Here is a 13620-nt window from a genome sequence, read left to right as displayed (position 1 = left end):
CCTGAGCTTTTCTATGTTCACTTATCTGCTTCTCCCTTAACCTGCCCCCATTGACCCTGTTCCCTCTAAATTCCTTCACTTCCTGTCTCCAGTAGCCATTATCATCTTGCCCACCTATTCAACCTCTCCACTGGCATCTTTACCTCCACATTTAAATATGTTCATATCCCCCCGATCATTAAGAAACCATCATTTCTTTGCAGTGAGATCCCTAGCAGCAGATTTTAATCCACCTTGAGTATTCCCTCTTGCTCCCTCTCCCTCTTTTTTCAACAATATAAGCCTACTTCTTTTGTATATGTCTCTTTTGGTGTAAGGAATTACTTGATATTTGCACCTCCGACAACAAGAGGTCTCTGCATTCTTGCCTACAGATTTGTTCTTATCCAACATGGCCAGAATAGCATCAAGGAGAAACCATCTTGGATCCTGTTTCCTGTTTGGGCCTATAATAGGCACTTCCTGGATCCAACATGTGCTTGAGTATTCTGCCTGCTCAGCTCCTGTCACTTGCTGCACTTCCTTGCATTCGTGACCAGCTCTTGTGTGCTGACCCGGCACATGTATGACTACCCTGCTTGTGCAGCGACCCAAAAAACGTCTGACTACCCTCTTATGTACCGACAAGGCAAATGTCTGACTACTCGCTGGATATCTACTCAGCTATTGGGCTTCAGTTAATACCACCAGTATCGATACACGATACTCAAGCCTTGAAATGGATTCTGTCGAAGATATACCTGTTAAGCGGCTCGTGGCATGTTTAACCACCGTGCTAATTGAATATCAGGCGGAGGTGAAATTCCGGAGAGACAGTTTTTTTAGCTTTCAAATCACAGGTTAAGCAAGAGATTCAAGTTGTCTCACAAAAGGAGCATGATTCACACAGTGACTTCCAGGAGTTTCTAATTAGGCTGTCTCAACATGAGGACTATATCACAGAGTTAGAAAACAAGTTACCACATGTGCCTGTAACAATGCCATTCCCTGCTGCTCTCCCTCTCCCACCAGCTCAGTCCCTCTAAAGACTTGTGGATATATTAATCAATATCAGATGCATTTCAAATTGTATGAGTCTCATTTTCAGTCTGACAAGTCGAAGGTCTGGTGTTTGCTTTTGCTACTTAAGGAGACCACCCTTGTATGGGCTTGTCCCTAGGCTTCTAGTCCAATATTAGAGAAATTTGATGACTGCCTCACAGTGATGAAATAAACCTTTGATGATCCAAACGGGAAAGATACTGCTGAAAATGCATTATTGAAATTACGTCAGGGGAGACGCTCAGTTGTATAATATACTGCAGATTTTCGAAGATGGATCCTTGACACTACAGGGAATTCTGAGGTGCAGTTGTCTGTCTATCGAAATGGTCTTTCTGATGCCATTAAAGATGAATTAGCCCAAGCAGTGGCACCCATGGACTTGAACTTTTCATCAACCATTGCATTCGCATTGATGCTTGATTAATAGAGAGAAGACAAGAAAGGAGGGCCTTAATCTGGACGTACCCCAGTTATTGGGAACCCACAACTTCAAACTTTTATGGGAATTCTGAGGTCAAATCCACTAAGGAATAGTAGTCACACTTCCCAACCATAGTTCCAATGAGAGAAGGGAACAACAACGTCAAGAGAACTTGTGTCTTTATTGTGGCAAACCAGGACATTATATCTCAAATCGTCCTAGAAGACCTCAGAGGACTGTGGCCACCTAAGCTGATGCAGACTCTTCTGATCAGGAGTCTGTGATTTCTGATATTCTTCAGCATTTGCATTTCTCATTTTCGATTCGATTCCGGATAGGTGAATACTGGATTTCCAGAACAGCAATGGTGGACTCTGGTGCGAATGGCAATTTTATGGACATTGTTTGTTAAAAGAAGCAAGATTGAGTTTAGAGAGAAACATATACCTGTGTTAATGAGAACCGTGGATGGTTCACCTTTGAACTCTGGTCCTGTCTTTAATGAAACTGAACCCTTGGACCTCATAATTGAGCCAAATCACCAAGAGACTCTGAATTTCTTACTGATCTCTTCTCCCCAGTTTCCTATTATTCTAAAAATTCCTTGGTTGGCTGCAAATAATCCCATCCATTAACTGGGAATCAAAGACTATTTAATTTTCACAAGAGACCTATGCTTCCAAGACTAAATCTGAACCCTCTGTTGAAGAGGTGAGCGAGTTACATAATTCCCCTCCTTATGTATTGGACTAGATACCACCACAATATAAAGACTTTTCTGATGTCTATAGTAAGAAGAATGCTGACAAGTTACCACCCCACAGACCCTATCATTTCCCGGTGGATTAGCCGAGCCTGAGTTAATGGTATTTAAGAATTATGTGGATGAAAGTTTAGAAAAGGGTTTTATTTTTCCCTTCACTTCTCCACCAGGTGCACCTATATTCTTTGTGAAAAGAAGGATGTTTCATTGCCACCATGCACTGATTATACAGCATTAAATAAAGTCACAATCAAGAACTGTTACTATGCTTGCCTAGTGCTGGTTTTTCGTACCAACCCTTCCCCCCCCCCATTTTGCAACTACTAGCAGTGGGCTGGCAGCACAAGGGTTAATATCATTAGGAGGGGGGGCCCCAGGCATTATTTTTTAATTCTATCTTTTAACACAGTATAAAGCCTGCAGGTCCAGTGGCTGAAGGTAAACTAGCTCCAGAGCAGGTGCAAGGGATACGGCAGAAAAACAAGTAACTTTAACTATAGTAAGTGTCCTTTGTATGCCTTGATGAATCAGGCCAGAGGGGGGGGGGGGGTCTCACTTGCCATTAGCAGCCAAAAGATTAATGTTCACTATATTTATATTCCCTCCCAGCTTGAAAACAAATTCTGAAAATAGTAACATTTTATAAAATGATTAAACTTGAATGCACATTTTTTAAAATGTACCTGTTCTTTATATACAATGAATTATAGGTACAAGTCCATCATGGCTCAGTAATAGTGTATATTCAGCCCATAGGACATCTACCTCCACTGTGTGCAGAGAGCAAACTTTATACATGATGGTAGTTATCAAATCAGGACTTTAGAAGTTCTTGAATATAAATTTAAAGTGAGCACCCGGGAACCTGGGGGCTCCTTAGGCCCCCGAAAGCTTTAGTAAGTTTGATAACATTCACAATAATAAAAGATGTCAGTAAATAAATGTATTAAATTAAAGTAAACTAAATTAAACAAAAATAGAATGTAATATAAAAGAAGTATTCAGTCCTTAGATGACAAATAATTCATTATCAGTTGCCAACAGAAAGAAAAGAGGGGATTAATTAATAAATTAGATGTAGGTACACACTCTTGGATATCAATGCTGCAGCTTTTGTTGTGCTGTCACTACCGGAGGTTTCTCTGCTTTGGTAGTTGGCTTTACAGTTGGATCTTTCTGGAGGTTGGTGGGAGCCCTTCATTCCTTTTCTTAGTAATTCAAATTCCTTTTGGCATGCAGTATCTAAACAGCTACCTTACTGCTGTCCCAGTGTCCTGCTGCAATGGGAATGAAAGTAAATTATGGGAACACTTGTGGATAAAAAGAAAGTAGTTTGCTGTACCCATCCTGGGATGTGCAGTTATACTACCAATCCATGCTGCATTTTCTGGTGTCAGCATACCCCACCTTCCTCTTGCTACCTCCTTCAATTCTCCACCTGTTGAAGTGGTAGCTGCCCCAGCAGTTGAGGTTCCAGCATGCTTCTAGAGGAGCAGTGTCATATCATAATAGCACATACTGACCCACTTCAAGCACCTCCTGGTAATCAGCCAGTGTGACATTAGAAATGTAGCGCTAAATCGAGCAATGTATTATATATCCAGAAATTGCATGTGATAAACTTACTCTTTCTTCCTCAGACAAGCCATGTCCTCTTAACCTGATCTACAACGAATGCAGTCCTCCATGTGCTCCTACCTGTTCCAATCCAGGAAGACATTTTTTTTGTGATGGACCCTGTGTGGCTGGATGCACCTGTCCAAAAGGTACCATTAGGGAGTTCATGCTGTGAATATAATTACAAGATATAGGGGTAAATGTATCAAGGTGTGATTTTGCAAATCAGGCAATTTTCTCGGGAGAGTTGAAACTCGCAGATGTATGAACCTGAGATTTCATGTAAAGCTGCCAGAGATGTGTTTCTGTCAAAAGCGCTATTTCCAAAATCGGTAGAGATCAAACTCCCGACTGTTTGCCATTCTAGCTATACAAGTCTCAAATGTATGAAGCTGCAATTAAGGAAACTCTCCTGAGTTTGCTTTAAAACTCGCTGCATACAACACGCTGCTTCCTAGCTGCGTGATTAGTTAACACATCACTGTTACACTGTCAGACTATGCAGCCGGAGGTCACGGCAGGTGTCAAAAGTGTTAAAATAGATTAATTATTTTTTTTAAAAAAGAGTGGGGTCCCCCCGTCCGAGCACTATTAACCCTTGTGCTGCCAGTCTACTTCTGGTAAAGTGAAAATCTGGATTTTTTTTTACGTGGGATCCCCCTCAATTTTTAATTAACTAGCACTAGGCAAAGCAGCCTGGGGTGGTGGCACTGTAGCAGGGGGACATACGGCAGGGGTCCCCCAGCCATAAAAACGAGCGGGCCCCCCTTCTAGGGACCATCAGCCCAGTGCTAAAAGCACTAGGGCTCTTCCTAACCCCGTGGGCTGTGGGTAGTAGGGTAATAACGGCAATATAAATTTAAATAAACAAAAGGAAGCCATTTTGTTTTGTGGAACTACAAGTCCCAGCCAGTCAGGGTGCCATAAACAGTCTGAGCATGCTGATACTTGTATAACTACAAGCACCAGCATACACATGGCAGCCAGGGCATGTTGGCACTTTGAGAGTCACAAGTGCCAACATGCCCTGACACCCACGGCTGGTTGGCATCTGTAGTTCCACAATACATAATATTAAAAAAACCACAACACCCTCTTAATAACCACATAGTTTTAATAAAAATTATAAAACCCCAATAAAGACACTAAACACCCTCATTTATACCACATACTTTTATTAAAAAATAATAAATCCCCAATATACTCACCAGTGATGTTTTCTTCTTCCATCAGCAGCTCTTAATTCTAAAATGTGTGAATACCAAGTCCTAATAAATGTGTATCCAAAGTCCAGCTTGAAATGTCCCAAAAAAAATTGTATCTAAAAGTCCGGCTTGAAATGTCCCAAAATAATTTGTATCCAAAAGTCCTGCTTGAAATGTCCCAAAATAATTTGTATCCAAAATCCTGCTTGAAATATTCCAAAAGAATTTGTAAATCCAAAGTCTCTGCTTGAAATATCTTCTGTTCTTATTGGGCAAAAAGCCCCCCTTGTTGCTTGAAGTCATCAGTTCTTCTTGGCCAGAATGGCCTTCTCGTTGATTGAAGTCTTCTTATCTTCATCCAGAAGGGCCCCATATCTGTAAGATCCAATCCGGAACATGCTTGTTTGCAAAAAATAAAGTAATGATGAGAGACTCCGCAAATAGCTTCTACACTGTAGAAGCTCCGATACGCAATGAGCTTACCACTTGCGCGAGGTCTATTTATAGTATTAGGGGTTTTCCATGACAGCGTTCTAGATTGGATCTTGCAATTATGATCAAAATTTAATTAAAATAAAATGAACTGTGCTATTAATAAATTAGAATTACAATGATTGTGATATACACTCAATAGTTTTGTTGACAGATACCACCGGACACCTTCAGAGGTCTTGTGGAGTCCATTCCTCGATGGGTCATAGCTGTTTTGGTGGCACAAGGGGTACCTATACACTATTCGGAAGATAATTTTAATGTTGTGGCTAATCGGTGTATAACACAATAGAACTCTTTTTATAACCCACAAAAACATTATTTTGAAGCCTAACAGCACTTGCCCTTTGTCCGAATGATTGTCTCTTAAGATATAAAAATGGGTAGCATGGTGACTTAGTGGTTACCACTTCTGCCTCACAGCACTGGGAACATGAATTTGATTCCTGACCATGGCCTTATCTGTGTGGCGTTTGTATGTTCTCCCCGTGTTTGCATGTTTTTTTTTTCAGGTGCACCAGTTTCCACCACACTCCAAAAAACAAGCTAATTGGTTCATTTCCTGTCTTTAAATTGACTTTAGTCTCTCTCGGACTGTGTGTGTGTATGTTTGGGAATGTAGACTGTATCCTCCAATAGGGCAAGAACTGATATGAGTGAGTTCTCTGTACAGCATTGTGAAATTTTGGCGGCATATAAATAGACAATGATGATGATGATAATGATGATCCTTCAGTAACATTGTTACAGGAGAAAGACTTAAATTGAATGAGCTACTGTTTTGGCTAAGAATAGCTGATTCTGTATTTGAAGAATTTTTCCCAAGAGGGACAAGCATTGGGAAAAATATACACAAAAGAGTTTTGTCGGGGAGGTAAACCTCATATCATAGAAGTAATAGACCACTTGGTAGACGATAGTAGATCACTAGTCCAGTGTAGAATCTATAAAAACAGCAACCAAATTGCTTATCTATAGAACATCCAGACTAAGTTATTATTTGTGTTCTCAGGATATGTGCTGGATGATATAACTAACTTGGGATGCATCGTGATGAAAAATTGTTCTTGTACTTACAACAATCAAATATATCCACCAGGATCAGTTTACAATGGAACATGTCATACCTGGTATGTATTTATTATAACAGTGATGGGCAACATACAGACTTAGGGCTGCATGCATCCCTCTGGCCCTAATCTCTTTGCTACATTATTGTCAGATTAATTTTTATATAGTTTGTAGCACTTGTTTAATAATGCTTGCTGATATGTTTTACATGTTTGTGTCTCTTTATTTGATTAAATGTATTATTATTACTTATTACTAAGATTAAGGGTAATGTGCGGCCATTTGGCAAGCTCACCCTATAGGGGCACCACAGAGTCATTATTACACTTATTGACTCTTTTAGGCGCTCCCTAATCAATGGCACCCTGAACAATGTCTAGGATTGACTAATGGCAGCGCCATGCCGTGTCACACAGTGCCACACACTACAGTTTGAAAAATTCCACTATAGAAAAACATCAATGAACATTATAATGATCGCCCATCATATAGCACAATTATCCAATTGCAAATTAAATTATCACCATAAGGAATATAAAGTGCCGAAAACTATTACAAATTTATAAATGGGGTGAACCTACTTATAAATAAAAAAAAGGTAAAAGCAGGAGGCATAAGATATAATGTGGAATAAGTTGAATTAAAGTAATGAGCATTGATATCATTATGAGCAATGGAAACAATGCACCATAGTACATTTCAATAAAATAGAGTAAGAACAAATCAATTAGACAATTCTGAAGGCACAGCTGATTGTTACTAACAAGAGTGGATCAGGAGAGCAATAGCTAAATATGATCAAATTGGCTGTCCACAGGGCAGGTATACAATGAGGTAGTGATAAAACCTTAGACCTCCATGGCAAACATGCCACATTGAGCAAATTTATGTATGTTGACGGGTGTCCATAAGTGTACTGTGAGCTTAAATGTTGCAATATTAGTGCGAAAGGAGACACACAAGGCTGCCTTGTGCCAGCCTGCAATAAATGACTATCTGTCACAGTTCTGAAGACAGGGTTCTTGATCTGCCCAATTTAGCACTGCTCCTAGCAAGGTGCGGGGTCTAACGAATAGACGGTGATCACCAGGGACCACCGCAAGGTGGTTTGGTCTTAGCTGCGTCCGCCCGCAGGTCGCGACCCCTACTAGGAGTATAGGGCGAGATCTCTTAGGGGAATGAGAAGGATGAACTAGCAGATAGCAGGTAACGGCAGGAGAGATGGAGCACAAGCTTTGAGACAATTGAGAAACTAGGAGCGGTGGAACGTGAGCTCTGTAGACGAGCAGTACAGCGGAGCGGAGTGGGGAAGCGTGAGCTCTATAGACAAGCAGTACAGCGGAGTGGTGAAGCATAAGCTCTGTAGACAAGCAGTATAGCGGAGTGGTGGAGTGTGAGCTCTGTAGACAAGCAACACAGCTGAGTGGTGGAGCATAAGCTCTTGTAGCCCATGGTATAGAGGAATGAGATGGAGCGTAAGCTCTTGTAGCCCGTGATATAGTGGGATGAGATGGAGCAAAGGCTCTTGTAGCCAGCAGTAGAGCGGGATGAGATGGAGCGTAAGCTCTAGTAGACCGCGGTACACAGGAAGCAATGGAGCCACGTCTGATACCAGGCAAGTAACACGATCAAGAGGCACTGAGCTGTAGGGGCACGTGCCTTTTAAAGTTTAGAGCCGAGATTGGTTGTCCAATAGGAAACATGCAGAAGGCATAGAAGATTGAGACCATGCACGCGCAGACCCAAAAACAGGACGCCGACGGCCGGAGCATGGAAACCAGCGGGTGGCAGGTAAGTGTGTGGGACCACGGTTGTAGAAACAGAAGGTCCGCCGTGTGACACTATCACTGTGACTTTATGATCCTATGATTCTAATTTGGAAAAGTATTTCTCTAATTTTAGATACATGTAAGAAGGTATTTGTGGCAAAAAATTGGATACTGAAGTTCTGTTTCATTTTTTTTTAAATGAATAGAAATTTAAAAAAAGCTTATGCTTATGAACACCACTGTCAACAAAAATAATGATAAGTAGAATAGCCTCCTATCAGAGTTGGCAGAGGCTAATACAGTAGAGCAGTTTTAACATGCTTGGGATAGACATAAGAATATCCTTTTAAAGAATAAAGGATCAATAGGGTGTGAGGTTACCATAGGTTTATAAAAAATAATAGGCAGACTAGATGGGCCAAGCGGTTCTTATCTGCCATCAAATTCTATGTTTCTATGTAATAAAGTACTGTTGCTTTTTTCAGCTTATGTTCTGGGGGTCACTGGAACTGTCAAGAACTCCCTTGCCCAAGTGTATGTTCTGTGGAAGGTGGATCACATATCACAACTTTTGATAAGGCTCATTATACATTTCATGGGAAATGTAGTTATGTGTTGACAAAGGTAAAATTATCACTGACAAATCAAGCTGATAGTTGCTGGCTGCATATATCCATATTTTTATAAAGTCTCTAAGACTGATCAGTAAAAAAAACTGCCCATTCAGGAGTATGTGTTATATCATTTTTTTTTTTTTTTTATCCATTTACAGTTTATCTTTTAAAAAAAAAATAAAAAAAATACTGAGGGCATTTGCCATCATACTCAACAATGCCACAGGTTCTGTTTTTCACACCAGAACCAAGTATGATGTGTTACCCACTAACACTGAGGGTGCTATCTTACTCACCAACACAGGTTGTACTATCTTACCCACCAATCCTTAAAATGATGCCTTCCCTGCCTTTCTAACCCACCAACACTCAGGTTAATGTCTTACCCAATGACAATAAGGGGGCTATTTTACCCTATAACCCTGAAAATGCTGCCTTGTCCTCGCACACTAAGGGGGCTATCTAATCCATCAACACTGAGGCTACTGTTTTACCCAAGAACAATAAGGGTGCTTTCTTACCCACCAACTACAAAGGGTTTTGTAGCACCCAATAACACCAAGGGTACTTGTCTTAACCAGGGTTCTGAGCCAGCATAGAGTGTGTCTTTGGACTGTTATGCTGAGCTAGCTCCACTTGAATGATACAGGTGGATTCGGGTTTATGAATTGCAGTGGCTGTGTGTTCACGCTGCAGACATCCCTCCATAGGATGCAGAGATTCCTGAACCCTCATCTCTACTTTAGTGCTGGACTCTGCAGCGTAATGAGCCAAACACCCTCCCCATAGGGCTCAAGGCACATAGGCATGCAGAAAGTGCATGACGTCACTTTTGTTACATGTCAGGGATAAGCCCCTCTAGCTACTCCCTGATTATATATCTTATCTTATATTCTAACAGTCATACAATATATCACCTCTATTCTGTCAGGAAACCGCTCCTGAACCCCTTTATCAGTCACAAACCGCACCATGCGCACTTGTTGCTTGGAAGCTAACTGTAAGGGAACACAGGATTCCAGACCCAAATGTAACACTCACCTCTTTCTCTAAGGCTACAGATTTCGCTGATCCCGTCCCAACACAAATGCAGGCTTCACACCTCTCAGCAACTGCCACCAGCTATGAATAAGGCCCGTAGCAAGCCTATTGCGCACACTCTGTGCACCGGTAGCTAAATAGTTAACTCTTCTCACTCTGGTATCTAAAGAATTAATCCAGCCAAGCAATCTATCTCTTCTAAACAGGCAATGAAATTGTTTAGAGCAACAAGGACAGAACTATTAAATTTTAGATTTAATATACAAAAAGTACAATGCTTACAGATAATAAAAACAATTAGATAAAGATTTGACATGCAAATAAAAAATTGCAAACAGTTCTAAATCAAATGGGATGAAAGTACAGAGCATTACTTACAAATAATAATCTGTATGCCTGGGGCAGGCAGGAAAGAATGACAGTCCTTCAATTCGATTGATTCCCCAAAAAGCTGACCATGTGTTCTTTTAGAACAAAGGCTTTTAAGCAAGTCAAATGGGACGGCATTCACAAAGGCAGTGTGAATGCTAATGTAGGGGTTGAAATATCCCCTGGGTGTCACCTAAGGTTTGTTCAAACTATTGCTAAGTTATGACCTGTCTTAGCTTTCCTCAGATATCTCCCAGAGACATAACTTTCCCTTCAATAAACCGATCATAATTTCCCGCACATTTAAATACCAAATATGATGAGATTACAACAATATCCAATCTCATCCCAAAATACATGTGACTATGGCTGTTCCCTGTGTAGTTGGTATCTATGTGTTAAGACCCTTGTGTGGTTTTTTTTCCCCTCAGTACGGAGTGGCATCCAGATTTCCCAAAATATGAACTATGACAACATTTTCCTTTAAAGGTCATATTTCTATATACCTGTATTGGTTTTCACATGCTGCCTACCAGGATCTCCAGCTGTGATTGGCACCACAAAGTCTATTCAAGTGTGTAAAGCGAACAGTGAGACATCCTGGAAGCTGCTAAAAGTGGCAGGCTTATCTCCTCACACTGGGATGTAAAAAGCAATCAAACACAATTGCATCAGACTCTCCGTCTTTAACTTTTACACTAACTTATCAATGGATTCATTTGATACAACCTATTTACACTACAGTTATGAATTATCCCTTATAAATAACGGCCAGCTCTCTATGTTCACATTACACAATTCATCAGCACAAAATATATTTATTAGATGCCGCAAAATATGTTTCACTTCAAAGAATATAACCTGAGAAATGCACTTACATTTCATATAATTTTCTTTGCTATCAAAATATACATCTCAGTATTGCCCACTTACATTGAGATCATCCAAGGTACACCTAAGTCATAAAAAGCTAGGATAAAATAAAAAAAAAACTGTTCTGGGTTAGTGTACAATGCCCATTTTTACACATTTTTACATATCACCTTCACTCATATAAAGTTACATATAAAGATGAGTTTTGCAATACACACATGCCAATTTAGAACCAAACCTTTATTTAATTTACATGTTTAAAATTATATCCTAAAATAAGTTTAGCCTCATTTATAGCCTATATTAAACATGAGACTAATGGGACATTGAGAATTTTTTTATTACTTGATGTATTTTTGTTTGATTTTATGAGTCCTCTCTACCTCTTTATCTTATTCCTATAATCTTCATAGTGCTCCACAAAATGTAATTTCATTTTGCACCGCTTTGCAAAAACTAGGCGCCCTGGTGTGTCTGCTCTGTACTTTGCAAGCAATGCTTTTGCTCCTACCAACTCCTTCCATTGGCTGGTGTAAACTTCTATCTCTCTGTAAATGCTGCCATGCATCTTTGGTGGAACATGTAGGCGCACCTATGCAAACTGAGGCTCGCGGCTCCTCCATAGAGACATCTTTGCTGTACTTTGGTCATTTAGTGCTAAAATATACTGTGTTCTTATTCTTTCAGCCATGTGCAGATAATACATTCTCAGTGACCATTGAAATGAAGAAATGTGCCTATAGCGAAACTGCCACATGTTTAACGCAGATTGTCCTCTTCCTGGATAAAGGAAAATATGTAAGCATAGCTGCAAAAATATTGATACATAACGTGATGACTAAAACGCTACTGGAAAGGGAAAATCTAAAATTGAAGGGAAAAAATATCCTTCACCTGTGTTTTTCTTTTTCTGTTTAATTTAAAAATTAGACCTCTCTCTACTCAATAAATATATTTTTCTATATGTTTATATTTATTAGGAAGTTTTTTATCTATAGTTCTTCTTCTAGATATAAACTGTCGAATTTTGACATTATTATGCATGTGATCTGTGCAATTTTTTTCCCTGTTATCTTTGTTCTTTTCCACTATTATCCCATACCATACCACAATGAATGCAATGAATATGGGTCAGTGGCAGTGCGCAATGATTTGCCACTGTCACTGACCCAACTTTATTCACTGTCAATAAAGATTACAGAACTGAAATTTACCAATTAGGTGCAGAATAGCCATCCCACAGAATGGCATAGCAAAAGCGAAATTCATAGATTTTATCATCAGAACTTTGTTCCTATACAAAGCAGCCTGTTCAGCTGCAAAATGCAATTCACACGAACATGCTGATCCGCCTTCACTCATCTCTAAGTATTTCACATTCTGACCAGAAATCCATGTACCTATCCAAATAAGGGTGTGTACAGGTAGATAATCTGTGTAATGATCTAAACCACAGTTTATAAAGCACTGACTCAAAGGGCTCCCATGTAAAAGGCATTACCCAGTTGTCTACCTTTGTAGTGGCTTAGTTAAAAGTAAACTTCATATTCCAAGTTCCTTTTTCTTTCCATATTTTTTTTAATATTACACTCTAAATAGCACAACAGTTAGACATATGGAATGCACCCAGTCACATCCAGTAAATTATTCAGGGGAGCAGTTTTGTACTCAGTTGCTGGCTGGAGAATTTGCATTTCTGAAATGCAAAGAGGCAAATCGAATATGCTGCAAAAGTATTTAAACTTTAAATTTGCAAATCACATCCAGCAATATAGTTTATTTCCATGTGGCAAAATTATTACCTTCAAATTACCTTTCTTATATTTGGGAGATTATCTGAATAAAAGTTTTTAAAAAAAAACTATCACAAATTATTTACCTGCAATTTATCTTTCATTTTGTGATTAAATGTATTATTGTTTCCTTAGATGTTTGATATCAAATATGACAACAATGATTTTCCTCAAGTAACCTATGATAAGCAAACCATGGCTAAAGGTATGGTGGTATATCTGTACAATACAGCTGATTAATATAAGCATTTATTTGGTAGGGTGTCTCCCAGATGTATTTGGCCTTCCAAATGGCATAATTTGCATTTATTTGTCCTGGTAATTTAATATTATTTCAGCAATTTTATAATAATACATTTATATTTTTCCTAAGGTGATTTAATATTACAGTCAGTGGTCGAAGTAGGGATTTAGAAGTGGTAGTATGGAAATATAGAAATGGTGATATGGAAAATGTAAGTGAATGGCATTTGATAGTTTTACAGTGAAGGTAGTAGGAGAAGTGATGCTATGGCATACCCACCATATACCAGTCCACTCCAACCACT

General features: G+C 39.4%; 1 protein-coding gene across 1 annotated transcript in view; it reads left to right on the top strand.

The window, feature by feature from the left end:
- LOC142104104 (mucin-5B-like) overlaps nt 1-6715 on the top strand; it is a 51036-nt gene extending 44321 nt beyond the window's left edge. Inside the window, exons 8-9 of the mRNA XM_075188593.1 lie at nt 3869-3994; nt 6555-6715. Coding sequence (XP_075044694.1) covers nt 3869-3994; nt 6555-6715 — 287 coding nt within the window. The remainder of the gene's footprint in view (nt 1-3868; nt 3995-6554) is intronic.
- The last annotated feature ends 6905 nt before the right edge of the window (nt 6716-13620 follow it).

The sequence above is a fragment of the Mixophyes fleayi genome, chromosome 10 (assembly GCF_038048845.1).
Source record: "Mixophyes fleayi isolate aMixFle1 chromosome 10, aMixFle1.hap1, whole genome shotgun sequence".
Classification (NCBI taxonomy): Eukaryota; Metazoa; Chordata; class Amphibia; order Anura; family Limnodynastidae; genus Mixophyes; species Mixophyes fleayi.
Note: the sequence above shows the minus strand (reverse complement) of the source record. Positions and strands in the feature narration are given on the sequence as shown.